Source organism: Anser cygnoides, chromosome 2, assembly GCF_040182565.1.
Source record: "Anser cygnoides isolate HZ-2024a breed goose chromosome 2, Taihu_goose_T2T_genome, whole genome shotgun sequence".
Lineage (NCBI taxonomy): Eukaryota > Metazoa > Chordata > Aves > Anseriformes > Anatidae > Anser > Anser cygnoides.
Window position 1 is genome coordinate 2,156,762 of NC_089874.1, and position 25,835 is coordinate 2,182,596.

Consider the following 25,835-nt stretch of genomic DNA (forward strand, 5'->3'; position numbering starts at 1 on the left):
TGTGTCTTTCTTGGGGTCATGTATGCTTGGGGCAACAGCTCTTGAGGCTAAAGTGAAGTTCTCGCTAACCTTCTTTCGCCACCATCCCACTGTCAAGGCCTGGAGCAGGGATGGGATTTACCCTTGCAGGGGGTGAGAGATGTGGGACTGGTCCCTCTCCATTGCCTCCGTGCAAGGAGAGGAGCTGTGCAAGGCAAGATCTAAGGATGATTTCTTTGTCTAATAAGGCAAAATACCTCTTTTCAGGCATTTATTGAAAACATAGTCAATCAACTGGGCCTGTCATTTCTGTCTAACTAGAGCTAGCTACAAAACCCAGGATCCCAACGCTCACATCTAATCTTGTGACTTGGGCAGATAAAAACCAGATTGGGATCTAATCTCTGCACCTCAGGCCCGTGTATACCCCCAGACCTCCTGTAGTGCCAAAGATATACACAGATTTCAAACAGTGAAACACATTATACACAGTGCACAGGATATACACAGATTTCAATTCATAATTGAAATGTAACATGGCGAGTAACACAGCTGTTACCTGTGTAACATGTACAACATGTCATGTACAACAGCTGAGGAGCAAGGATGTGGGCTGTTGTTTACCTTGCTCTGGGAATCTGTGAAGTGCTTATTGTTCTTTAGATGGGTATTAGTTGGATTTTGCATGAGAGGGTGGCTTATGCCTATTTTCTGCACTGGGTGGAGAAAGCACCTGGTTGGGGGGATCAGGCATGAAATTGCATGGGAAGGGCAAGTGGGAGTTAGAGTTATGATTGTCTATTGAAATAACAATAGTAATAATGAATCAGAACTTGAAGGCATAATCGAGTGGCAAATGAGTTTTGCCCAGGAAGGCAGTAAATCAAACTTTCACTTTAATCTCCATAAAGCTATTCACAAGCTGTACTCATCTGGTGCAGATCTCAAGCACACCTGAGCCTCGTGCACTATGCAGTGCAGCCTCTCTTTGCAGTCCCCATTCGTGTCCCCACAGTCCCCAGACACAAATCTGCACTTCACCATCCCATTGCCCACTGCAGCTAGGGTCACTGAGCAGAAGAGAGGAGGAGGCAGCTGGTCAGGATCCCAGCTGATGGGGATGCCCGTGGGGAGGAGCTGTTTGGGAGTCTTGATGTTGTCCAAGGCCCCTTCCTTCCCCTTGCAGACTCCATACACAACCCTCTCCATGTGACCTAACAGCTCTCACGTTTAAGGGAAGCCATCCTCAGGCAATGACATCTCCAATATTTTAGCTGATTTGGGTCACAAATAAATCTGGTAGAAGACTTGAGCATATATACATGTGCCAATGTGCAGAGTAATGAAAGTTTAAGGTAACACTATTGTACAAAACAAGAACAGTACAGTTTATTATCAAAATAATCAACAAGAAGTAACATTTGTTGATCATTGGAGGGCATAAAAACGGTCCTTTCTTTGTAAAAGACTTTCTCTTAATTACTCCCTTTTTGTGCTTGGTTTGAGCTACATATGCTGGCCTCATGATGTCTGGGGACTTGGGCTACTGCGTGGGCACACGTGCACAACAGTTTTAAAACACAAGGCAATTTTTCACATGCAGTAAGAGGTTTCCATGTGACGACTTGGGCTGAAGGCAACAAAGATATCAACCTGCTGTCCCATGTAAGAGCCATCCCTTGTCCCAAGTCATGTTCTGTGGTAGAGGACAGTGCCCTTGCATCCATCTCTGCACAGAGTATTCTGTGCACCCTGATGAGTGTTTCTCATACACTGGGCTGTTAGTGATGCAGCATTTAGCAGATAGATGGCTAAAGACTCTTGCAGAAAGCACCATGTGAAGCATCCCTTAGCCAGCCTAAATTATCTGTGCCTCACTGCAAATTCTGCACATTAATGGAAACATCTGGACAGTTTTGCTATCCAAAAAGTAATGGTTATTTAATTGTGTAAATCTTTTTCCTGGCATTTATACTTCGACACCCACAGCAAGTTGGTAAATAAAACCTCTAGCACTTCAAATTAAACTGCTCTCAGTTAATTGCATTCAAGATGTTTAACAGCTTTGTTGGTACTCGTTAAATAATACTTGATTACTGGGAACACATTTGTCCAATGTGAGCCTGCCTGATAGCAAACAAGCTTCTTCAAGCTTTCATGCCTGAATTTATATGTCAATAGAGAAATTACTGATGCTCATGGCTGGGGCTACACTTTACCACTTGACTGGCACGGGTGAGAATGGGAAAGTGCCTTTGGTAGGACACAGAGACAGGGAAAAAGGGATCAGAACTGAGCCTCCTACTTTTGTAATCAGCTTCTGCTTTAGCCCACTGCTTTCTCACTCTTAGTCCATGTACGATTTATTTCCCAGCAGTATTAGACCTGCTGTGGACTATATGTAGGTTGTCCCTGCCCGTGGCAGGGGGGTTGGAAATAAGAGCTCTTCCAACCCAAACCATTCCATGTATAGTGAGCAAACCCATTTCCATGGCCCCAGAGCTGTTCTGGTGCCACTAAACCACCAGCACTGAATAATCTTCAGTTAATTAAAGATCCCACACTCATGGACACAAAATGGTCTAATGTGCACCACCAGCTTAGCTCAGCAGTTCCCTGGCATGATCACAGAATCACAGACTGGACAAGGTTGGAAGGGAGCTCTGAAGATCATCTAGTTTACAAAATGATAATGAAAGGGGGTGTCTTCCTGCCTGGGGTACCTGAAATACTTCTGGTTGGCTTTCTACATTGGGCAGGCATGGCACAGATGAAGTTGGACTCTTGGTGGGAGCAGAGACCTCCTTCTTCTTCATAGCACTGTGCCTCCTCACACCACCCTCTTTATCCCCTTCCCCATGAGGTACTGCCCAAGTCCTCCCTGGTGGGCTGCTGCTAACAGAGCTGGGAGCAGAACGTATGAAATCACAGAAATCAGCAGACTTGGGACCTTAGAACCAAAATGGCATCCAGTGAGGAAAACAGAGAGCCTGTAGGCTTGCTTAAAAATGTTAATGGTGGTTTCCTTCCTGCCCTATGGAAGGAAAGGGTGAGTCGATGGAGAGCACACTGGGCAAGCCTTGGGCAGGCTTCTGGCTTTCCCAGGGATGGACCAGGGCCACCTCCCCCTCCAGTATAGGACTTTTGGTGCACAGCCCTTGATCTCTGTGGATGAAACAGGCTGTGCAAGATTCAGAGATTATAAGTCAATCCCATCCTATCAGTGTTGGGCCTCAGTTCCACATTTACAGCTCTTCAGAAAAAGAAAAGGAAATGCCAGATAGCAACTAGATAACAACACTCCTGAGTGAATCAAGTCCTAATAGCTAATCCCTTGTTCACTGTTGTCTTATCAAGGTCTCTCTGAGAAAGAGAGAACCAGATGCAGCCACTGTGTTTGCCAGGGGCCTGCTTGCCAGGGGCCTCCTTCCTTATCAGCCAGCACTCAGAGAAGCCATCCAGAGCAGCTGAATGATGCTAGGTGTGAAGAGACAGTCCTGATAAGGGTTTATTTCAAGGGACACTGGCAGGAGATTTCCCAGCCTAATGGTCTGCCTTGCCTACCTCATTAAAATATCCAAAGGGGATGGTTTTCTTTAACCAAGAACAAAATGACTGAGATAAAATCTAGGGGAAAGAAAAGCAACAGAGTTGACTTGCTCTGTCTGGTAACTGAGAAATTTTCTTTTTCTTCTGTGCTCTCCAGATTTTCCTCTAGAGGGTCTGCTTAATTTAAAAATGAACTTTCATGAGCATTCTCCAGTTACAGCAAAAAAACATTCCTGTTATTTTAATAGATGAAAAAGAATTGTACAATGATTGAAAAACACATCCTTGAGAGTTATACTTCCAACAACACCTGAATGATGTTCTGCACATACTATGAAGTTATATTTTCTACCACGGGCTTCTATACTCCAAAAGGTTTTGTTGATTAGTTTGTTTTTCTGTCATGACCTGTATCCTATCACAGAGAAGAAGCAAAGATGGAGAGGAATGGGTCTGACAGGAGGAGCCCAGAGGATGCTTTTTTTAAAGCATCTGAGAAAGATGGCTATCAGCTGCTGCAGGAGAGGCAGAAAAGCCGTCTGCTACCAGGTGTGCAAATGCTCTGGCTGTCCTGGTCTCAAGTAAATAGAGCTAGGAGGCATCCCATTTGGTTTGTAACCCCCCAAAAATCTTGCTGTGAGTTAGAAGACCTCCTCAGCGACCTGTTGCTCTTTTCAGTGGTGTGTGTTAACGGTATAAGAAGGTGCCTTTTTCTTTTCATTAAATAAGGAAATGTTAAAAGGTCTTGGATCTGGCTTTTTTTTTTTTTTTTTTTCCCTTTCTTTCTGCCTTTTACTATGTGATGACGCCATCTTGTGGAAGTTGTTAAGAGCGAGAGCTGGAAGCGACACCTGGACCATATCTATATTTGCAAGTCCTGTTGCTCAGCAGAAGCAGACTCATGGGGTGGGAGAGCATGGAGGACCTGCACCCACACTCGCTGCACTTCAGGGTTGTGACTGCAGAAGTTCTGCCCGGTCCTCTGGGTGCCCTTAGGAATTATGATGTACAGCCAGGACTATATCTTACAGGAGCAACTTTCCATTTCAACCAAAAGGAATGCAGCCTGAGTGCTCCGTAACCACTCAAAGTGAGGAAGGTAGGGATATCAGCCTCAAAAACATTTCAGTTCATCTACATTCAAATGAATGAGTAGACACACCTTTAAGAGCCTAAAGCTTTGATAACAAGATCAGATTGTAAGCCAATGGGATCATGCCCAGGCCCTGAAAAGGCCTGGAAATGGTCCTTCTCTGTTTCTTAGTGCTATTAGAGAGAGGGTTGTGCTCTGGCTGGGAAGTTGCTCCAGAATCCAGAAAAGTAAAGGAAGCTACTCTAGAACTCTTTTCAGCTCTCATCCCGTTGGAAAAGAGTAGAATTACCTAGTTTTCTGGGCTGATACCAACGTGGCTCTCAAGAGCTTGCTCCCAGAAAAACCTGATCCTGCTCTTGGGAGTTGGAACTGTACTGGTAAAGCTGGGGAACCACCACTGCTTTGGGGATCGTGAGGCTCAGGAGCAGGAAGATGTTGCTGGAGCAAGATACAAGAAACTGGTGAGAACTGGCTGTGGGATTCAGTCAATCTGGTGGCGTTAAATTTGAACACATCCCATTTTGATTTGGATGTTGGACTTGGTTAATAGTTGCTTTCTTCACCTAATGCTTATTGCTTTCATAAAGCTGTCTGAATACATAGCTTAAGCTGGTACGGTTGTTCTCAGATCCACTCTGCTCATTGAAAGAAGAGGGTTCTTCAAACAAAGAGGTTGTACTAGAGGAGTAGCAGTACTAGAAGAGTAGTACCATAAATTGTCTCCCTTCTGTGTTGTCATGTACTTAATCTTTTTGTCACTCTGAGGCTCAGCAAACCCAAGCCCTTCAATTTCCTAGGAAATACTTTCCCACTTCTCTAGTAATGTACATCTGTAGCAGGCTGACATAATAGACTTTTTTCTTTTTTTTTCTTTTTTTTCTGAACTACCTATGTGTATTAGTTGGATCTAAACCCTTAAAGCAGATGGTATTTTACGGAATTACACACAATCTGTTTTTGTCTAGACATAGATCCTTAAAAGGATTTTAACTTCTCACTATTCACTGCTATCAACACGTCAAGTACCTCGCCTGTAACATTCTTTGTGTGCTGTTTTCTGTAATAAGTTTTGTTTCTGGGCTGTCACTAGATCAGTTAAATTTACATGGGCCTTTGCTTCTTGCTATAGAGATTTTTAAGTAACAAAAGAAAACTTAGTTTCTTTACTGTAAGTGGTGCACCATCTGATGGCTTACCACTTAGGAAGCCTCTTATGTTTTCAGTAACCCTAAATAACCCGGTGATACGTAAGCCAATTTCTAACAAACAACAAAGTCATTAGACCTACTGGGTGAAATATTCGTTACAAGGTGACACACCTAAACAAAAGAAAACCACATAAATAAATCCTTTTGCAAACATACTTGCATTGTGAATTTGCTGCTGTTAGTTTTGGTGCCTACTTCACATAGTGCATGGAGTCACTAGGATTAAATACCTGGCTATGTTTACTCTCCTCTGTAGCGTGTCTTGATTGTTTGCCAAGGGTGTTGTGGCATGTGAGGAATTAGTATAAGTTTCATTGATTAAGAGGTAAAATATGGGAGTGCTTATCCTGGAGACTGGGTGCAGGGTGTGGTGCTAGCCCAGAAGGGACAATAAGGGGAAAACAAAAGAGAGGAAAAAGCTGTAGTTGCTTTGAAACTGTAAATGTCTCTGGTTTAAGCTGCATGGGAACATAACAGGAAGGCTCTCAGGAAAGGACTGCTACAGCAGCCAAAGTGGAGGCTGTGACAGCAAGTGTCTGACTTCACCCCGTATCAGCAGAAACAACACACAGATCGCAGAGCAATCAGATTTAAATCAGCACCATGTCTAGATGTAGCATCAGCAGCAGTTCTAGCAGCAAATGGAAACATAGCAGGGAGTAGTAGCTATTAGTTTTCTGCACTGCTGTGTTTTTAGAGATTGCCCAGCAAGCCCATTCCCTGCTGGCAGCTTGCACGTGGCTGCCTTGCTTCGGAGAGCGCTCATCGCTTATGAGGAGTGAGAGCAGAAGCGATGCAGAAAGCTGAGGCACTCAAGGTTGTCCTCCTTTATAATGCTTCATTGTTCAACCTATGAAATTAATTTTAACAAGCTATTAGGTCCACAAGCCAGGACGAGGAGAGGGCAGTAAAAAAAAAAAATAAAATAAATGCCTGGAAGATCTAGGTGTGTCTGAGCCCGTGTGGCTGGGTGACATCCTTCCTGGAGCAGACAAGGATTTGAGGCAACCTCTAAGCTGATCGGGTTTACCTGGAGGGCTAGGAACAGGCTCTGAGTGTCTGCTCACCTGTTCCTAACAGGGAAAAGAGCATGTTCAAGGGAATTATAGATGGGTCAGTGTAACTTCATTTCACAGACTGAGGTTGGATGGGATCCCTGGAGGCCACCTAGTCCCAAACCCTTGCTTAAGCAAGGCCACCAAGAGCAGGTTGCCCAGGATCGTGCCCTTTCCTGGGAAGATGCTGGAAGAAATGAATTAGGTAAACACTTTGCAAATGACTAGAGAGTGATAACAAGATGGGAAAATGAAATGGGTTTATCAATTGTGATTTATATCCAATTAATCTATCTTTTGTTTTTTTTTTTTGTGTGTTTGTGATTCTAAAGTTGGCTCAAGGAGAGAGCAGAAGATCCTTCCTTTGAACTTAAGTTATAAGGGTTATGGGCCTGTCCTAAATGATATTCTCATAAGCAGGCTTATGGCAGCAGTTTGCAGTGCACAGTGAGGGTGGTTTAAATACTGTTTTCCGAGGGTGAGCTGCTCAGGGATGAAGGTGGATGAAGACTTTCAGGTGGGGAATCGGCTGCACCCAGACAGCCCCTCCAAGTGTGCTAGGAGGGCGCCTGATCCCACTGCATCCACCAGGTCTGAGCCAGTGGCTTCCTGATGACTGGATCCAGAAAGGATGTCTTTAGGTTTTGAAGACCCTTCTGAAATCAAATGGGGAGCCTTGGCACCTGGGATAGCAGTTAAGTACCCTAATACCAGGTCTGACAGTGACCACAGACCCCTTGGGGTTTCTTTTTTAGCATGCGGGACGGCACGACAAGAGGTCGTATATAGCTTCTCTGGGTTGTGTGACAGGGTAGGACTCTTGTCAAGCTGTGAGACAGGGCAAGACCGTGTCTGTGAGATGTATTTAAGCCTGAATGTGGTACTGCAGCTGACAACCGTCCCACATGTGCCACGGTCCTATAGTTTCTCTTTTGTTCTGGGATGCCACCAGCTAGTGCATTACAGGGTGGAGCCGCTGTGGCTGGCCTGTGGTTCCCTCAAACACCCCATCTGCCTCTCCCTTCCTTGGGGGAGGAGGAAGCCAACAAAACGCCCTCGGTGCTGCCTTCTGCAGCCCTCCTCGGGCTGGCTCAGACCCAGGTCCCAGGTGGGTTGGTGCTGCGGGGGGTGCAAGGCAGAGAATTGCCACTTACTGACTGCCAGGACAAAGATGGCAAAGATACCAATCACCTGCCAGAGGCGCAGCCCCCAGATCACCACCGTCTCCGAAGTGACAGGGTCCGGCTTCTTTTTGGGGGGTTCTGTGGTGGCCTGGGAAAGAGAGGGGAAAAAAGAGAAAAATGGCTTAAGGTTGGCAAGGGGAAAGATGCCACCAACAGGAGCTGGTGAGCCCTGGTCTTCTGGCCTTACTTCTTGCCTCAGGTATCTGGCCTCAGGTATCTTCAGGGAATGGAGACTTCTCTAGAGGTCGTGTCTAAAGCTTTTGTTGTTTTGAAATGTCTGAAGTGTTGCCAAATTTTGTGTTTTAGGAAATAATGGCAAAAAGATTTGCTTTGTCAAGTCCCACTTTCTTCCTAAAAAGTTCAGCTCCTTGGGTCAGGAGGAGATCTTTTGTAGCCTTGAAAGGCTTTTTTAAGGCTTAGCTGTGAAGAACAACATAAAATTAATAATAATAAAAAGTTATTTGAAACAGGGCAGGCTAGGGTGAGTAGAGGCCTCTGGTCACCAGATGTGACCCTAGTGCTGGAGCAGAGCCATGGCCTGGCACAAGCAGGGCTATAGCTCATGCACGGACCAAGCACTTAAGCTTAGGGTTAGAGCAACTCCCATGGGTTGGGACTCAGCCCTCATTGTGCTGTCCCCAGCAGCTGGACCTCTAAGGGTGGGATGCTGCCTTGCTCCTGAGCCCTTGTGTCCACACCTTGCGCTCTCTGCCTCGTGTTGTAAAATCACTCGGTGCCTCAGTTTCCCCACTTATAACAGAATTTTGCCTGGAGATATTTTGACGGCAAATGCCATGTGAATTTGATGCAGGAACAGATACTAGGGGCCTTTTATAAGCTGAGCAAGGACACTTTAGTTAAATCCCTACTATAGGGCCCTAATTGCATTATCAGTGGGGAATGAGAGGTTGATGGACCCTTGAAGGGCAGCACAGGCAGAGAATCCTACAGCATATGCTTTAATTGTCAAAACAGCAGAGCTGAATTAGATGGCTGTTTGAGCTGCATTTAAGTGCTGGGGATTCAAGCACATTGGTTTAACCATTTAAAGTTAGCCTCACCAAGCAGAGATGTTAGATTTCATGGAATATGAGCAAGAAGTGTTCCAAACAGGGTTGGTCTGGACTATAGAGGCTCCAGTTTGGTATCCAGAGCTCAGATTCCCACAGCTCCAGCAGTAAGAGTGATTTGTTGCAGGCAGGGGAATATACCGTAGGGAGATTAAACAACACAGGCAGCACCAAAGAGATCAGCTGTATTTGCTGAGAGCCTTTGTATTACTTGAATGTGTTAAATGTGCTGTGAGTCCAGGAGAAAACCTTTCTTGAATGCCCATTTAGACGGAAACAGGACAAGGACCTGATGGCTTCTGTAGTAGCTAAGCACTGACAAATGGTACAGCCAAGTCTCATTGCAGATCTAGTCCTGAGTTTTTCTGTGCCTTGGTTCCCCATCTCTGAAATGAGGATAAGGATATTTCACAGGTGTGTTAAGAGGGTAAATGTTATGTCAGAGAGGTTGTCAAGACCAACCCCAGAGGTCCCAGTGCAGTGGTGATATGTTAGATTCACACATCTCGACGAGAAGCATTTATTCTCTTATCTGATGGCTCAGAAGATCAGAGGTTAACAAGCCCTCACTGCCAGTGAACTTTGTTATGATGTTCTGTGGTACAGCAAGTCAGAGTTAAAACCTGCTAGTGACTTTCCAGAAGCAGGTGCTAGCAAAACACCTACACTGGCTTATATCTGAATGTAGAACCTGATCTGAGTTGGCATCAAACAGCCTTTTGATATAAGCTGAAAACACTTGGTTTCTTAAAACCAAACAGGGAAACAAACAAACAAACAAAAAGCAAAGCAAAACAACAACAAAAAAAAACACTCCTAAACACACATCTGACTCCCTGCAGTGCCCTTCCCTTCCCAGCCCAAGAAAGTACTGTTAAAACACAGCTGTAATGGATACCAGAGAGCTGGGGCTGCTCTCCAATTACTTGCCTATTTGTGCAACACAAACCATAATTCAGTCTTTTCCTAATGAAGGATGCTTCCCGTTGAGTCTGGAGTGCTTTGTCTCCCGGGGGAACCTATTCAGAACCTATCCGTGGTGGATAGGATTGCTGTCTGAGCTCGGCTCTTCCAATCTATGCAGCACCACGTGGCCTCGCCTTGCTGCAGTTTGAGACAGCCACGCTTCTGTAGCGCTGGGCACAGAGCATCCAGTGCTCAAAACCCAGAACTGCTACAGCTGAATGGAGGGAGAAAGGAAATCTGACTGGGGTGGTGTGGTTCTGTAGAGACATCTGGAACAGTAGGGAGGAATCTGTGACAGTCACCACCGAAAACCTCCTTTTTCAACTATAGGTATTCTGTATGCTGCTTACAAAACGTCCAGTAACACCAAAAATAAATTGAAGAAGCCACAGTAGACAGCAGTCCTGGGAGAGTAGTCAGGGCAACAATTTAGATTCAGAAAATTTTGTCTAATTGGAAGTTAAAACAACAATGACCTAATAAACTGATATTGCTGACCCCAGCAGTCCAAGTTTATTTCCTGCCGTGGATCTGGCTTTCCTTACTACTGATCCTGGGGTTAACATCTAGGGTAGCCTCAATCTCGATCTCAAATCATAGATTTTTTTTTGATTTTTTTTTTTCCTGTGCACTACTCAGTGTGACTTTGCCCTCTTGAGAAGCTGAGCTCTCTGAAGGATTCGTCTTTCCTTCCAGACTTGTCACTGCCTTGTCACCTGGTCACTGCCTCATGGCCAGTCAGGGGGCATCTCATGCATCAGAACCTTCTGGTCATATAAGTTACAGACAGAAGGCAAACAGCAGACCTGAAGCTGAGGGAACAAGAAGCCATGCTCAGCACCACGGATTGGAAGTGATGGCACCAGTTTTCTGCAGCACACACAGGCTTGGAGTCCTGATTGCTGCTCTCTGTGTTCAACTCCAGCAAGAGCATCAAGAATAGGATGTGTTCATCTCCCTGTGTGACTTCTGTATAGGACTGGCTCTGTAGCAGCAGAATAATTGTAATCAGAATCAGCAAACCGAAGCCAGTCTGCACTGACAGCATTAAGCACAGAGCTGTGGGACCAGAGGTCCTTGCTGCTTTTGCCTGCCAAACCTTCCAGCATTGGTCTTTTTGCTCTAGGGATCTCAAAGCACTTAATGCATCACATTTATCGAGCCAAAGCAATATTTCCAATTCAAAGTAAATTAGCTGAGACAGGGGCAATTAAAAGATGTTCTCGAGATCACAGTGTGGATCAAGAGCTCTGAAGCACTTGCCATCAACTTACGGCCGTTTCTGGAAGGAGTTGTGGCCATGGAACAGTACCTTTCAATGAGACAATGTGTGCTGGAGGGGAGAAGAAAAAGCAAGGTTGAAGACCTCTGCCACTTTCCTTGGTTTTACAAAAGCTTTTGATGTGAACCAATACATAAAGCAGGAAATATGTTAAATATTTAAGACAGGAGTGCAAGGGGAAAAGGCAGGAAGCAAGACTGCTGCTGAATCCTGGCCATTCATGCGGATGCTTTGGTTTAGTCACTGCAGCTCTTCGTCTCTTCATCATGTTTGTAGAGTGAACGTTGAGAATGCCAGGGCTGAAACGTGCAGTGAAGTTACTGTAGTGTAGTGGTCAAACTACCACAGCTTAATAAATCATCAGATAGAAGCTCATCTGTGGCAACTGCCTGTGGGCATGCACTGCGACTCTGAGGGCTGAGTCTGCATTGCTACATGTCCTGACCGAGCAAGGGGTCTAAACTCTTCAGTGGGTTGTAGGGTGCAATGCTGGCCCACGTGTCATCTCCAAAAGCTAAGAGAAATGTACAGCAAGGAGAGGAAAAACATATTAATGAAAGTCATTCTTAGTAGCTGCAGGAAATTGGAGCTGTTGGTTTGTGCCTAGCAATATATGTCAAGATTTGGAGGTGCTGATTTGTGCATGAATAAATGTCAGGATTTGGAGTTACTGATTTGTGCTTGGCAATAAATGTCAAGATAAAAGTGATTGGATCAGGGACAAAAGGAAAAGATGTAAGGAGGCTGAAACACAGCAGAAATGAAACTGTGGGCAGGGCAATTCTTACACAGCCCCAAGGAGAAAAAAATACCAAAAACCTGAAGCTGGCACTTGCAGCTCCTTTGAGGGTGAACTTGTGCCAGTGCAGTCCAGAACTGGAAGATGTATGTATGGATGAAGAGGTTATACTTGGTGTGAAGGCTAACAGTATTGCTTTGTCTATGCAAGGCAACTGCAATGAATTAAAGACTCCAGAAGACTGGAGGCAGTAAAGAAAACTCCTGCGAGAACTACTAGGCTTTTCTTTAGATGCAGGAGGGTGTTAGGAAATGCTCAGGTAATAACTGATCAGGGAGAGTCTTTGGGGAGCAAGTTGATGAGAAAATATAAAAGGAAATTATGCAAACACCTCACTACAATGTTGGTACCACATAGGTATCTGGGCACTGTCTATAGGAATATGAAAAAGCTGGGGCTCCAGGAAGAAAAAGAAATGAGCAGAAAGGAGTAAATGAAAGGTTACAAAGCTCCCTGTGCCTCCAAGGATGCTCTGTGCTGAAAGAGTGTATAAAGACGTTACAGCAAAAAGAAACTTCCAGCTTGGTTAAGTAGCCTTAACTTAAACTTACTTAAACTTAAACGTAAAGGAGATGATGGAGACCTCGGTAAATATTCCACATTGCTTTGATGGAAGACCTGCTCTATCTGGAGCAGCAGATGAAAAACAGGCAGCTTACAGCACAGTGTCTAAAATAAGATTAGACTGATGGTGAATCCAACTCCTAGCCAACACCAATTATGAATATTAACCCAAAGCCAGACCGTTGGTTTGGGTGTCTCTTGCAGGACAGTGGAATAGCTCCTTACCCTCTGACTGTGTTAACTGCATCTCCCACAGCAGCTGGGGCACTCGCAGCACTTGTTGATGCCAATAGACATGTATATTTGTGTCTTATCCCTCAGGCTAAATCTCGCCCTCTGAAGTGAATGCACCTGCCCTTACTTAAGAGCTTAAAAATGTGCAGTACAAATAGTTATGTCTAAGTTAATTGTTCCAGAATTATCTTATGGCTATGAGAAAGCAGCACTCATGTAGAGCCATCCACCTTGTTGAGGCAGCCTATTGAGGTCTGATGAATAAATAAGTATTTCTCTTGAGTGATTGAAAGTGGAGCCTATAGTGATTAGCTCAGATCCAGCTAAGTCCTCGATGCCTGACTTAGACCAGGTAAATGCTGCTCTTGTGATCCAGTTCTTTGCTTGATCTCTGGGAGTAGGAGCAGGGAAGAGAACCTGGGATTTGGGGATATCCTAGGGATCAAGTTGGCCCCAGCAGGAGCTGGAACAGGGGCTGGGAGCTGGTTACTGCCCTGCGTGTTGGGTTTGCCATGATGGGACCCTGTAGGGCTGTTTTCAGGGGTGTGTGTGTGTGTAATGCATGAGCTAAGGTTGGGACATGTTGATAATTCCCTGGCCCCTCTCCTGCTTTTCCACCTGCTGTGGCAGGCTCCCCTACCTCTGAAGGCACAAGATCTGCTTGTAGTGAAAACAACACCATCCCAAACGCTGCTGTCCCTGGGTTTTGTGGAGGCTCCCAGGCTGGGAGCAGGCAGAAGCCATGCCATAAGGAGCTGGATCCAAACTGACGTTGGACTCTCAGGGCTGTAAAACATCTAGTAAACCCCCAAACACTAAATCATTTCCAGGCAGGTTGCCTTTTCAGGTCAGAACGGTTTGACACTGTTTCTCCTAGCTAGAAAATATTCACGTTCACTTTTTCTGATTCATTTCAGAGAGAAACTGTCAGCGGTGACTGGGGTGGGGTGTGGGGCAAGCAAAGGTACCAGCCCCAGTGGAAAAGGAGACAGCTTTATTTGCTTCACTATGCAGCAAATAAAAATGGCAAAAGGTGCTACTTTTCAGTCTTTTTTTAAATGCCTCCTCTAATTTGGCCTGACTGGTGTTGCTGCTTTGCCTGCAGCATGGCTGGGCTTGGGAAAACTAATAATGTTTAGTCCTAATTGCGTTTGATTGCACATATCTAAAGGGCACAGATGTTTATGAGGGACCGTGCTTCAGACAGATGCACAAGCACACTCCATCCCTTCCCTTTCTGAGTAACAGGAAAGACATGGGCTACCTGAGGACGGGTGTCCTTGCAGGCAAACCCCACCTAGAGATGCCAACAAAATCCTCTTGGTGGTGGGGAGCCTTGGCGTGGTCCAGACACAGCATCCAAAATACAGTAATGATAATCAATCTGTGGCTTCACAGGTCAAGGGACAATATAATACGGTGGTGTATTTAGAGTGAGGAGGGGGAAGACTGACCATAATGATTTAACTTAAGTGTGATAGCTGTTAGATCTGGTATTTACTGTTAGATTACAGTGTAGATGTAGCTGCTGCCCTGGTCATGAGGCTTGCTTGCATTGTGGCAACTCCAGGGCTGGCTGAAGGACCCCTCTCGTGGTCTCAGACCTCCAGCATCCCATGTTCCCCACTGGAATGTTATTTTTTTTAATACCTGGACCAGTTAACAGCCCTGTGAACACCAGTTTAAGACTGAACCCTGATGCTTCTTTTCATATGAGAGTGGCAGCAGTCCCAGGACAACCTCTTTAGCACAGCTGTAGAATTTTGTATGACTGTTAGCACAGACTATGCATTTATTCATGTGTACAATCCCTCCACAAATAACCAGAATGGTCTGAGAGCATGTCTGTTTTTTTCCTTAAGTTCATGTGTTTGGGGGTCTGGGAAGGTCCAGTGACTTTGCACCCTGCATGCCCTCCATCCCTCTCTGAGCCCATCTCCTCCAATGGATCACGATAAGGAACTTTCCAGAAAACAGCTTTGTAATTTTCTATAATATTTTGAATCCAGCTGGCCCGAAATGCTTGTATCTTCCTTAAAGATGCCCTTCTTAAAGCTAAGGCTTCTCTCTTAAATCATCGTGTGTTGCTTGTGCATGTTTTTCTGCGCTATTATTTTCCTATTTGTTCTTTTTATTGTCAGCTATTGGGTTAAATATATGCATTCACATGGGGAATCAACCTCAGAAGTCCACCTGGTAATTTCACCTACCTTCTTTTGAACTATAATCACCCACAGGTATTTTTAGACTATTGCATACAGAGTCACATCCATCACATTCACTTGTAGGCTACAAATGAGGTTTACCGTCCCTCGAGCCCAACAACATACCACTAAGTATAATATAAACTGAAACTATTCATAACTAGTAGAAAAAGTAGTTTATTTTTTTTCCTTGCTATCTAATCTGTATCGCAGTTTTTGTATGGAGTCTAAGCTGGAAAGTGGGGGGATCAGAAACATCTTTATTTTTCTTGTTATATTGGTAGAAAAAAGGGGGTGACAACTTCTAGTCCGATGAAACTTCTGAAGAATTTTTTACATAACTGCCTAGGATCTAGTTTTACCTTCTAAGTACGGAGCTCCAAACACCAATCGAGAGACTAAGAACTTGCTAAAGATATGGCAGATGCAGAATTTGACTCAATAAGGGAATAATTGACTAAACCATGTGCTGGACACCAAACACCTGCTACTTATTCCCACCTCGCGGTCCAAATTCATACCTATTCCAAGCCTCTTAGAGGTGAGCTGATGCAGAGGAAAAAAAACCAACAAAGTCATGTTCAGAGGCTCTTAACGCCTCCTCTCTCCCAAGTGGAAAATGCACACAGGTCTGCACATTTGAAAATGCTTGGACGTCACTAAACAAGATCATGGTCTTGGTTCCTCGGTCCTCCTTGTTGTGGGGTGTTTTTGAGCTCACGCAATGCCCTGATGTCCAGTCCCTGTGACCCTCCCTCTGTTTGCTCTGATGCGCTGGCTTAGCATAAATTGAATTATTTGGGATAACTGCATTGTATAATTATTTGAGGGGGAAAAAAAAAAAGTCCTTGCAGAGCTTTGGAGCAGCCTGTAATTCATCTGCCTTAAGAAATACAGAAACTGGCTGTTCATCTAATCTCATTTTTTGGATACCTAGTAATTAACCTGTTTTGCAGCTCGAGTTTCCAGACAAGATTTACTCCCTCCAGCACACTATAAGAAGTGGCCATGCTTTTCAGAGAGGCTGGTATAAGTAAAACAGACATGAAAAATCACACCTGTTTTATAACGATTTTCCTAGTTTTGACATTTATCTTTGTTCTGCTTTGGCATGAGGACAAATTCTGGAAAATGTGTGTCTTTGAAACATCTATCTTCAAACTGAGGGTGTCAGGATGCTTACTCACGTGGCTGTCTCGGTGTTTGGAAATGGCAAGATTTTTTTTTCTTTTTTAAGTCTTCCTGGTGAGGTGGAAGCTGAGTCTGCACACCGACCTGGCTTCAGTGAAGCATGCCTTGTTAAATGTGCTCTGTAAGAGAAAGTTCTGCCTGGCCAGTCACCTTGAGAGCTGCTGTAGGCTGAGCAGCTCAGGAAAATGTCTACATCAGGGTGTATGTGCATTTGCAAAGCTTATAGGCTCCTGTTTGGCTTGCTGGGGATGTTATACCATATATAAGGTCAGATGGGTTGATAGACCCATCAGTACTAAAATACTGTATTAAGTAAATTTAAGTTGAGACATCTGGAAAGATGAGGCAGGACCTCGGCTGTAGGGTGGGGATACAGACTCAGCATGGCTCTTGTTGCCTCTGTGTTGGAGACAAACTGTTAAAATCTGCAGACCAAGGGCTATGGAGATCAGACCTGGCTTGAGGTGAGGCCAGGTGAGGGGCAGGGCAGCCAGGGATGCTAACTCTTCAACTGCTGAAACAAGGTGTTCTTCTGCTAGCCTGTTACAGCCCTTAACACAGACACATCAGCACAGCTTCAAGTTTTAGTTGAAACAATCAGAAACGTGAGCAAAGTGAGCCCTGCTGTGTGAACACGCTGCTCATCAGCACCGTAGCACTGAGCTTCTGACCCCAGACCAATGCAGTGGCTGCTTCCAGTGTGGCTCAGGCTTCCTTAGTTTGGAAAACTACTGAAAAAGTTGAAAATGGTTGGGCTGCTCAATTTTTGGCAGTTGTAATTTCAGGGGGCCGCCTTCTGGACAAGACTTGCTTCTGAAAATGTCAGCAGTGGAGTTGTAACTGCTGCCAGAGCAGCAGTGGGTGGAGAGCATCACCTCCAAAGGGAGTGTTTTGGCTGAGCTAGAGGAAACGAGGGAAGACAGAGGAAGAAAAATGCAGCCCAGCCACTTACTGTGGACAGGTACGTCCATGGACAGGATCACCTGGGTCAAGTCTGGTCCTCCTCTGTCCCTGAGCCCCTGATGTGGGGCACTTGTTGGACAGGGAGTATTGTGCTAGAAGATGCTGTGCTGGGACTTTCTGTGCTATCTCAACTCCTCTTTGGGGATAAAAGGAATAGTTAAGTGCCAGCTGTGATCATCATCAGCTGTTGGCATTTTAAAAGCACTTTCTTTATAGTCTGGGCCTGCAGAAAGCAACAAATATCACCCAAAGGAGCCTCTAACTCCTTGGAGCCACCTTAAACTCCCTGCTTTCTGCCCCACCTGCCCTCCCTGGGTAACCTGCATAGAAAAAACAGGATTTCTGGACACCCATAAACCCCCTGATCCATAAAGCGCGTTGCTTCTTACCTCGATTAACTGTGCCATGGCAGTTCTGGAGCACGACAAGAAGAGGGAAGAAGGCTTCATCCAGAAGAAAGGATGCTGTAAGGGTGGATCCCACGCCATCTTCCCTCCCTGGTGCTGTTGTAGCCCAAAGCAGGAGAGGTGATGAATAACCGAGCCGGCTCTCAGCGGCGTTCAGCATTTACCAGAAGCTGTCACGTGCTGTCCTGGCCCTTCTTTGCTGCTTTCCTTCCCAGCCCAGCAGCCACAGAGACAGGAGTCATTAATTAATTAATTAGGCTGGTGTCGCTTACAGGGTGCTCTGCTGCTTCTCCGCTGGGGCTTTGTGCAGGGGGGATGCAGGGAGCAAAGCAGTGCTCAGAGCTGCTCCAACGAGAGGGAAGCGATTCACTCGTTAGGACCCTGGCTCTTTTTTTTTTTCTTTCTTTTTTTTTTTTTTTTACAGCTGCCTGACTGATTCCAGCTCTCCTGCTCTTGTTTTCCTTCCCTGCCTGTTGAGAGCAGTCTCTTCCCCTAATGAAAAAGGGCTGTAAGCCAAGCTGATGCATCAACAGCACCGCAGCTGCCCTGTGCTAGCAGAGCCCGGTGTTACTGGAGATGAGCACTTAGTGTCTCGGGATTTAAGAGCATCATTCATCCCTGAAGGATCTCGGGGATGTGTTGCTGCAGTTTGCAACTTCGCCTAGCCTTCAGGTCTTGAGGGGGAGTGGAAGGCAACTGGGAAGAGCAGCAGAGCCAAACCTTAGGACACAGACTGAAAAAGAGGGTGAGGAGGAGAGTGAACAAAATGGGTTAAAACACCTGCTTTGCCAGATTAAGATATCTTACAGATCAAGCCCTGATGAATGCACTGAGCACATGCTGATGAACTCTTCAGCTTTCTTGTTTCAGAGGAAACACTGAGTGTTGGGACTAGGAAGCTTTTTCTTTTCACAGTACTAGGAGAGTTGTTTTCAAAGGTCCAGTTTTGAGCCCAGTTACCAGAGAGCCAACAGGAACCACAAAATTGTTTAAAAATCTCTCTCTATTCTCCATTGCTATAGGAAACATAAAGTTTTGATGTCTCATTACCAAGAACTCTAAAGAAATAAAGATCTGGGCTTGTTTGCTTTTGAAATGTCATGATCCAGCCACATGAGGCCTTGTATCCATCCTGTCTTGTTGTATTTTGAGATGACTGAGTTAAGTGTATTCTCCCATACTCGAAGTATTCATATTATTTGTCATATTCTGTGCTGGGAGAAGCCTGGGATTTTAGGTAAGAAAGCAAGGAACGAGATCTGTGAGGATCTAGTCACTTCTGCTACTCCCCTCTAGCACTTTCAGAGAACTAAGTGCAGTTTCAGGAGAAATAGCTACGTAGCAAATTAATATTTTATAAGCTCAAATAGGCAGACCAGCTTTAAGGCCAGCCTACTGATTAGGTTGTGAAGATTGGAGGAATATGGAATGGTGACAATACATCCACTGCGCTGGAGGAAAAGCAGTATTAGGCTCTCTGCTGCCTTTGTGCAGGTTCACACGGTGACTGCTTCTGCTGGCTTCTGGCTCATGAGATGATGGGATATTGCATGCTTGGAAAATCGGTGTAACGATAGAGTCCGGTGGAAAGGTGAAGCAGGATGCTGTCCGGTGAGGTCTGGTCAGCAGACAACAGATGGTGGCAGCATCGAGGCGGAAAATTGCGCATCTGTCTTAGAAATTGTACAGCTTGGTCCTCCCTCGCCCTGTGAAAATCCTGCCTGGGGCTCTGGGATCCTCAGCAGTGGTTCCTGAGCTGGTTTTAACGTTTTTCAGCTTGATTTCATAAGGAAATGGGGTTTCTGGACAAGATAGATTCTCTTGCCTCTCTCTCCCTTCCTCTGCCCTGCTTTCCCTCCTCTGGACTTTTGCAGTTTGTTGCTGCTGTTTTAATTCAGCTGAAACTGGCCAAGGGATAAAGGTCAGGGAGTTGCTGAATTTTGGTGCATTGCATTTTAAAAGTGTGATATTGGGTAAAAAGCTACGTTTTGTTATTATTTGTTATTATTAACCATGGGGTTATTGTCCCCATGGAAGAAAGGTAGGAGAGCAGAGCTGGTACCTCCATCCGAGCCCCAGGGACCTTTGGTTTGTACCCACATCTTGCCAGACACCAGGAAATGCAACCAGGGGGCACAAATCCATGGCACACCATGCTGCCAGCTCTGCTGCATGTGGGACTGCTTCCCTTTAGAAAAAAATGGTCTAAAAAGAATGAAGAGGAGTCTGGGAATGCAGCTGCTGGGCCCTGGGTCTAACACAGTACAATCCTCTGAAGCCTCTGGGGTGCTGTTTCCAGGCTGTAGTTTATTATCAGTGCCTTGTCCATGGGCTGGGAGTTGAACACTGCACCTACCCTTTTATTCGTAGGCTGTCAAGAGGTGTAGGGCTTTTTTTTATCATTTTATTTATTTATTTATTTTTTTTATAATGCACCAAGAGCTATGTGAAAACAGAACAAAAAAAGATCATGTTTTTCCAGACTTCATATTTCTTATTCTATATATGGATCACTGAATTTGAATGCCTCCTTTAGTTTTCAGGGAGAAAAAAAAAAAAAAAAAAGGGCAGATTTTTGCAGACTCCAGACCTGTCAGCACTTCATAACTTTGTTTCGGCTTTTTTCCTTGGGATAATTTGAAAATACCTTGAACAGGTCAGAGCAGAATCTCCCGCTGGGGTTTTAAATGATAAGATTTCATATTGATCTTCTGTCTCTTTGAGCTGGTTTTTAAATTTTATTTTTATTTTCATTCATGATAGGGAAGGCAAGGAAACTCCAATGCAAGCATTTACTTTCAGTTTGGTGACCTAACCCCTCCAGGATGTTTTGTAGAGAGAAAAAGTGTTGCAAAACTTCTGAATTTAGCAACAGTGAGGAAGTGGGCTTTGCAAAGATGGCAAATAGCTGTCGTTTCCCATGTACATCTTTACCAGCAGTGACCCCTCACTGGATAAGGTTAATCATAGCCCAGATTGCACGTGCTCTTACGTGCTCACCGATTACTGGATGACCACCAATCTCCTCGCAAAACCTCAGGTGCTGTTAAACTCATCAGCCTCCTATTTATAGCCTGTCTTCTGTATCCTCCTGGGAAATAAATGAGAGGTGGATCTTGTTAGACATGCCAGCTTGCGAGCTGCTGGGATGGTGGTAGTGTTGCACAAAGGTGTTTTGGAGAATATATCAGCCCTGAACTGTACGAGTTTGCTCAGTGTTTGCAGCCAAAACCCCAAGGGCCAAAGCACTGAAAGGAGATGGAGATGTGGCTCCTGCCTGCCTCATCTTCTCCTTCATCCCCTGGGGCTATCCCATGGGCTGCCTGCATTTGGGCTGATGGACAAGTGGATGAAGAGCCACGGGAGACTTGGGGTCTGGAAATGTCCCAAGCCTGTCAACAGGGAGCAGGGCAGTAAATCTCCTTCCTTCTCTCTGGCTTTATCAGCATAGATCTTGGCCACGTACCTGGGATTTCTTAAAAGAGCTTTCTAACGTGAGCATCCCTTGTGAGGAGGTCTGGCTGAGTGCTCATGCTCACGTACACGCCGTGATGTTGTTCACAGGCACTGCTGGTGGAAACCCGAGGGACTGGCCAGTGGGAAACTTGTGTACATGCACACAAAATATCCTTGAATAAGTGGGAAGAAGGGATTTTGGGGGAAGGTGGAGGGTCTCCTTTCCTGTCCAACCACCCCCAGAGCCCCTGTGCCCCCAAGCATTCACTCCCAGGCTTTCTCTGCTCTCCTTGCGGCGAGGCTTCATGTTCTCCCTGCTGTGTCTAGAGACCTCCAGGGAGACCAGACCAAGCTCCCAGCTCCCCATTGCTCTCCAACCCAACCCTGAACAAAGAAGAGGCAGCCCTGGGGCAGGGGAGGAATAGATCTTCTTAAATACTTTTTGCTGCCGCTTAATCCCGAGAGCACAGGAAGATATTTTCGTCCTTGCAGCCTCCCTTTAGGTATATGAGGATCATCCTGTGTCCCTGCAGGCTGCAGCTAGGGAACCTCTCTCGTAGGAGAAATGAGGAGGCTGCATTCATTTTCACCCAGCTCTGCCATAACTTGCCTGCCCTGCGTACGACAGAAACGTGACAAACTTCCCCATGGAGCTGAAGGCAAACAGAGAAGCAGCCCCAGCGCCTGCCAACGGGGAGCAGCAATCGCGTCGCCCGCCCCTGGCTGCCGTTTCCCTTTAAATGCCCTAAAAGCCATCCCAGTGTTGAGTTGCTTGCTGAAATGTTAATGTGGAGGCTTGCCAAGGACTGGCAGCCCGCCAGGGGTTTCCATGTCTACCAAGAATGTTTTGCGGTGCACCTTGGGAGAGGAACATTACTTCCTTGATTTTTTTTTTTTCCTTTCCTCTTCAAATGAGTAAATAAAGCAGCTGAAAAGTTAGAGCGGGCAGTTTTCGTCACCCGGCTCAGCTTTCCACCCACATGGCTGCGTGTCCCGGCTGACGGCTCAACCCATGGTAAGCCAGGGGGGCTTTTTGCTCAGGTGACGCTTGGAGGTGGGAGATGCTACCGAGGTGGTCCTGTGGGATGCTGTGGTCCTGTTGCTAAATATTTGGCTCCGTGCTGTGACAAAGTTCAGGCGGTTACAGCTTTGGAAGCAGGGTGATGTTCAGTGTCTCTCTCCGGAGTTTGGTGTTAGGGTATTTCATAGGGTTGGGAGAGGATGTATCCACCTTTAAGACACAGGACAGTTTAAGGAGGCTGAATTCAGAAAATCCTGCCATCTCTGCCTCTGTAAAACAGGAACGTTACCAATTTTGTTGCCGCACAGAGACAAATATTCACAAAGTCACCCGGGCATGTACGGCAGGATCAGGGCTTAATGGTGCGATTCGCTGCGGTGCTGTTGGACAAGGTGCCTTTGTTTCCTCAGCACCGTGTCTCTGGGCTGTTGGACCTGTGTAGATGACGTGCCATGAAGTTGTAGGTGGTTTCCAGCTCAGTGGGACAGGACTGTGCTATCCCCATTGAGGCACTGAAGGGAGAAGTCAAATGTGGCCATCTTGGTGGTATGGGAAGGTTGCTCCAAGGTAAGGAGAGGGCCACAGAAGAAAGGTCACCTGCTCCCGGTCAGCTCTACCTCTTTGGGTGGTTTTGTAGTGATTCGTTGCTTTTACTGCTAAGGTGGGTTGCTGATGGGTCTGGTTTGTGCTGCTATCCCACGAAGGTTTGGGGAACCAGGAGGGATAGTACTGGAGGAATGACTGGGCCCAGTCTTGCTTTGCTCTCCTGATTTGCTCTTGTGCTGGCTACCCCTTGTCATCTGCTCCCACGCTGCCTGTGTCTGCGGGCAGGGAAAGCCCTTCCCAGCCCTCCCAAATGAGAGGGCGGCTTTGTCAGGTGATACAGATAATCACCAAAGATCACTAAGATACAGATATCACCAGCAGGGTGATAAGCGTGCGTCTTGGCCACAGGTCAGAAACATCTCGTGCATTGGGAAAGAAAATGTAATTGATTTCGGCTCTGCACCCTCCTTTAGTGAGGCTCTTGTGTACCCACGTACCCTTGATCCTCTTTCGTGCCCCACGTGCCAGCAGCCTTTGGCTATTGGGTTCCTCTGATCCACCGACGGGCTGCATGTGACAGAGCTTGCCCAGGAGTGGGAGGAAGGTCCCAGCATTGCAGCGTGGCTTGTGACACCGAGCTGAGAGCGTTTGGAAGGGCCCTGGTAAAAGTCACCGTCCTCCTCTACGGTCAAGCACTGGAGACCCCGGTGCCATTCCCCAGCAGGGCAGTTCTGCAGCCCCGAGGGGCTCATGAAATGTGCTTGCTTACCTCACTGGTGTCACCTCTCTGCTCCAACCCAGTCAAATTCCACCTTGTTTTAAAAGCCTCAAGTGCTATAATCATTCTGCTACAATGAAAAAGCATTGCAATGCTTTTTTAGTGTTGTACAGTTTTCTGGAAGCTCATCCATCCAGCTACTGAAAGGCTCCCACTTTCAACCACCTTTGCCCAGAAGTAGCAGTTCTGAGCTGAAAGATGACAGCTTGGTGTTGCCATAGGAATGTAGGCCTCTTTTTGCCAGTTTTCCTGTTTTCTGGCTTCCTGCAAGTATATCAGCTCCTATGTAGCGGGCTGACTGCCAGCGGCCAGTGTTTGTTTTCCTCTTTAGCAAGGTATTTGGCTGGAGAAGTTACTACAGAGCAACAAATAGTTTTGAATCACAAGTCACATTTTATTCCTCTAAGTAAGTGGGCATCATGGGTTTATTTAAAGAAGTCTTCATTTTTTCTATGTTTGTTGTTATAGAAAAGTATTTATCAAACAGAGTTCTTGTGCCTCTCAGCCTGGCCAGCTGGCACTGTAGAAGGTAGCTGCTCCATGGATGGGTATTTCTGATCTGTTTTGTTCTGTGGAGTGAGAATTAGAATTGCTTTAATGACCAGTAAACACATTAGTCACATAACTTCATGGGATATGGTGTCCCAGGTGCACTTGATCTCATCTTGGACATGATGAGGGTTTTGCTGCAACAGAAGTCTTCCCTTCACCTTCTTCTGAGGTGACCCTGGTCTTCCCAAAGTATCTGCAAATCATTTGGGCCTCCAAAGGTCCTGAGAGCAATGCAGCACCCTGACCTCTCGAAAGTATTTATGGTTAGATACAGGCATCCTGATAGGCCCCAACGAGACAGGTTGGGGGAGGTGTGCCTTGACGTGGTAACCATCATCACCACGGCCATCTGGTTGTCCTGCCTTCACAGGCTCATCTTCTGCCCCATGTGGGATGGGGAGGGAATGGGACCAGTTGGTGCGGCTTGGGACCAGCTGCTGAACAGTTCCAGCACCACCTTGCTGCAAGTGGAGTTTGTCCAATGGGGTAAGGAACTGGTACAGCATGACTAACAGGCACAAGGAGGCTAATGCATGTTATGCTTGGACACTTTTTGGTCCTTCAGTCAAGATCAATGTTTAGTCCATTATGCTGATGGCCAGTGGGCTCCTGTTTTTTTTTTTTTTCTTTTTTTTCCTTTTTGCTTCCCCCCCCCCCCCCCCCCCTCCATCTCTTCCTTACCCTAGAGAGAACCAGGTTGGTGAAGGCCATTCAACTTAAACTGAAATGTGTAGGTCGGGCGTACTTCCAGGGATCAATTCTCTTGACTCTCCAAGCTGAGAGTCTGTGTGGGACCAACACTGTGACATTTAGTTTGAACCTGAGCCTGTCTAGCAGACATTGAGACTGGAGGTTGTAGGAAGAGTTAGCCCCATAACTCTTCATGGGGCTTTTCTACCCAAGGAAAGATCTCAGTGTGGAATATACAATTTTTAAAAAAATGTTTGTGCCTTTTCTTCTTATGCTTGTTCTGTGCTGGTCATGCTTCTGGCCAGTCTTGTGTTGGAGTACGTCCCTGGTCTTGTCTGATGGTCAGCTCCATCTCAAGTGGACGTGAATACAGATGCCTACATGTGACTGTGTGTTACCTGAATTCTCTATGCATGCTGACATGAATCTGGAGAATTTCTAAAAGTGTTTGATTGCTGTACTGGTTTGCTAGTGAATCGTTGCTCAGATGTAGAAAACATGTCTGTACTCATTGTCGATCCCAGTTCTGTACCTTGTTTTCTAACCACTCCTGCCTTGCATACCTCTCTCACCCTTTAGGGGAAAAAAAGCTTGTGTTGACTCAGTGAAAAGAACCAGGACAAGTTTGATAATCAAGAAGGTTGTGAAAGTCCTTTTGCATGAGATATAAATAATTACACACATCTAGCTACTGTTTCCACGTGTAGTTTCCCAACAGCATGCACAAATACTATGTTTCTGGGCTTGCAAGGCACAGGAGTGAGAGTACATGCTTGTGTCTGAAATCCAACTCTACATCAGTCTCCTGGATGAGTGAATTAGCAAAATGCAGCTCGTTGCTCCTTGTTGGGGTGGGTGCTGTGTCAGATCTGACTAAGGTAGAGCAGATCCAATGCAGCCCCAGCAGCTACAACTGCCCTCGTCCCTGCCAAAGCCTCAGACAGTCCCGGGGCATGCCTGCAGCAATGCGACAGACACATCGAGTTGGTGCTGGCTGGGAATACAGGCCTGGTGCCATCTGAGGCTTTTATTCCATCTTTAATC

General features: G+C 45.9%; 2 protein-coding genes across 5 annotated transcripts in view; one reads left to right on the top strand and one right to left on the bottom strand.

Moving 5' to 3' along the window:
- The window catches only part of TMIE (transmembrane inner ear), a 32,511-nt gene extending 14,233 nt beyond the window's left edge, over positions 1–18,278 (bottom strand). Inside the window, exons 1-2 of one of the 3 annotated variants that reach the window (XM_048062269.2) lie at positions 17,731–18,278; positions 8,076–8,156 (exon numbers count right to left, since the gene is read on the bottom strand). In XM_048062269.2, the coding sequence (XP_047918226.2) occupies positions 8,076–8,156; positions 17,731–17,908 (259 nt within the window). In that variant the 5' untranslated portion in view covers positions 17,909–18,278. Of the gene's footprint in view, positions 1–8,038; positions 8,157–17,730 lie in introns of all 3 variants that reach the window. The other 2 variants (XM_013182407.3, XM_048062270.2) reach the window with 2 other exon arrangements.
- ALS2CL (ALS2 C-terminal like) overlaps positions 5,058–25,835 on the top strand; it is a 61,040-nt gene continuing 40,262 nt past the window's right edge. The window contains exon 1 of one of the 2 annotated variants that reach the window (XM_066991345.1): positions 5,058–5,082. Coding sequence is in view for 1 of the 2 variants with exons in the window: in XM_066991343.1 (XP_066847444.1) it covers positions 22,217–22,219 (3 nt within the window). In the remaining variant the exon portion in view is untranslated. Of the gene's footprint in view, positions 5,083–22,032; positions 22,220–25,835 lie in introns of those variants that run through there. The other variant, XM_066991343.1, reaches the window with a different exon arrangement.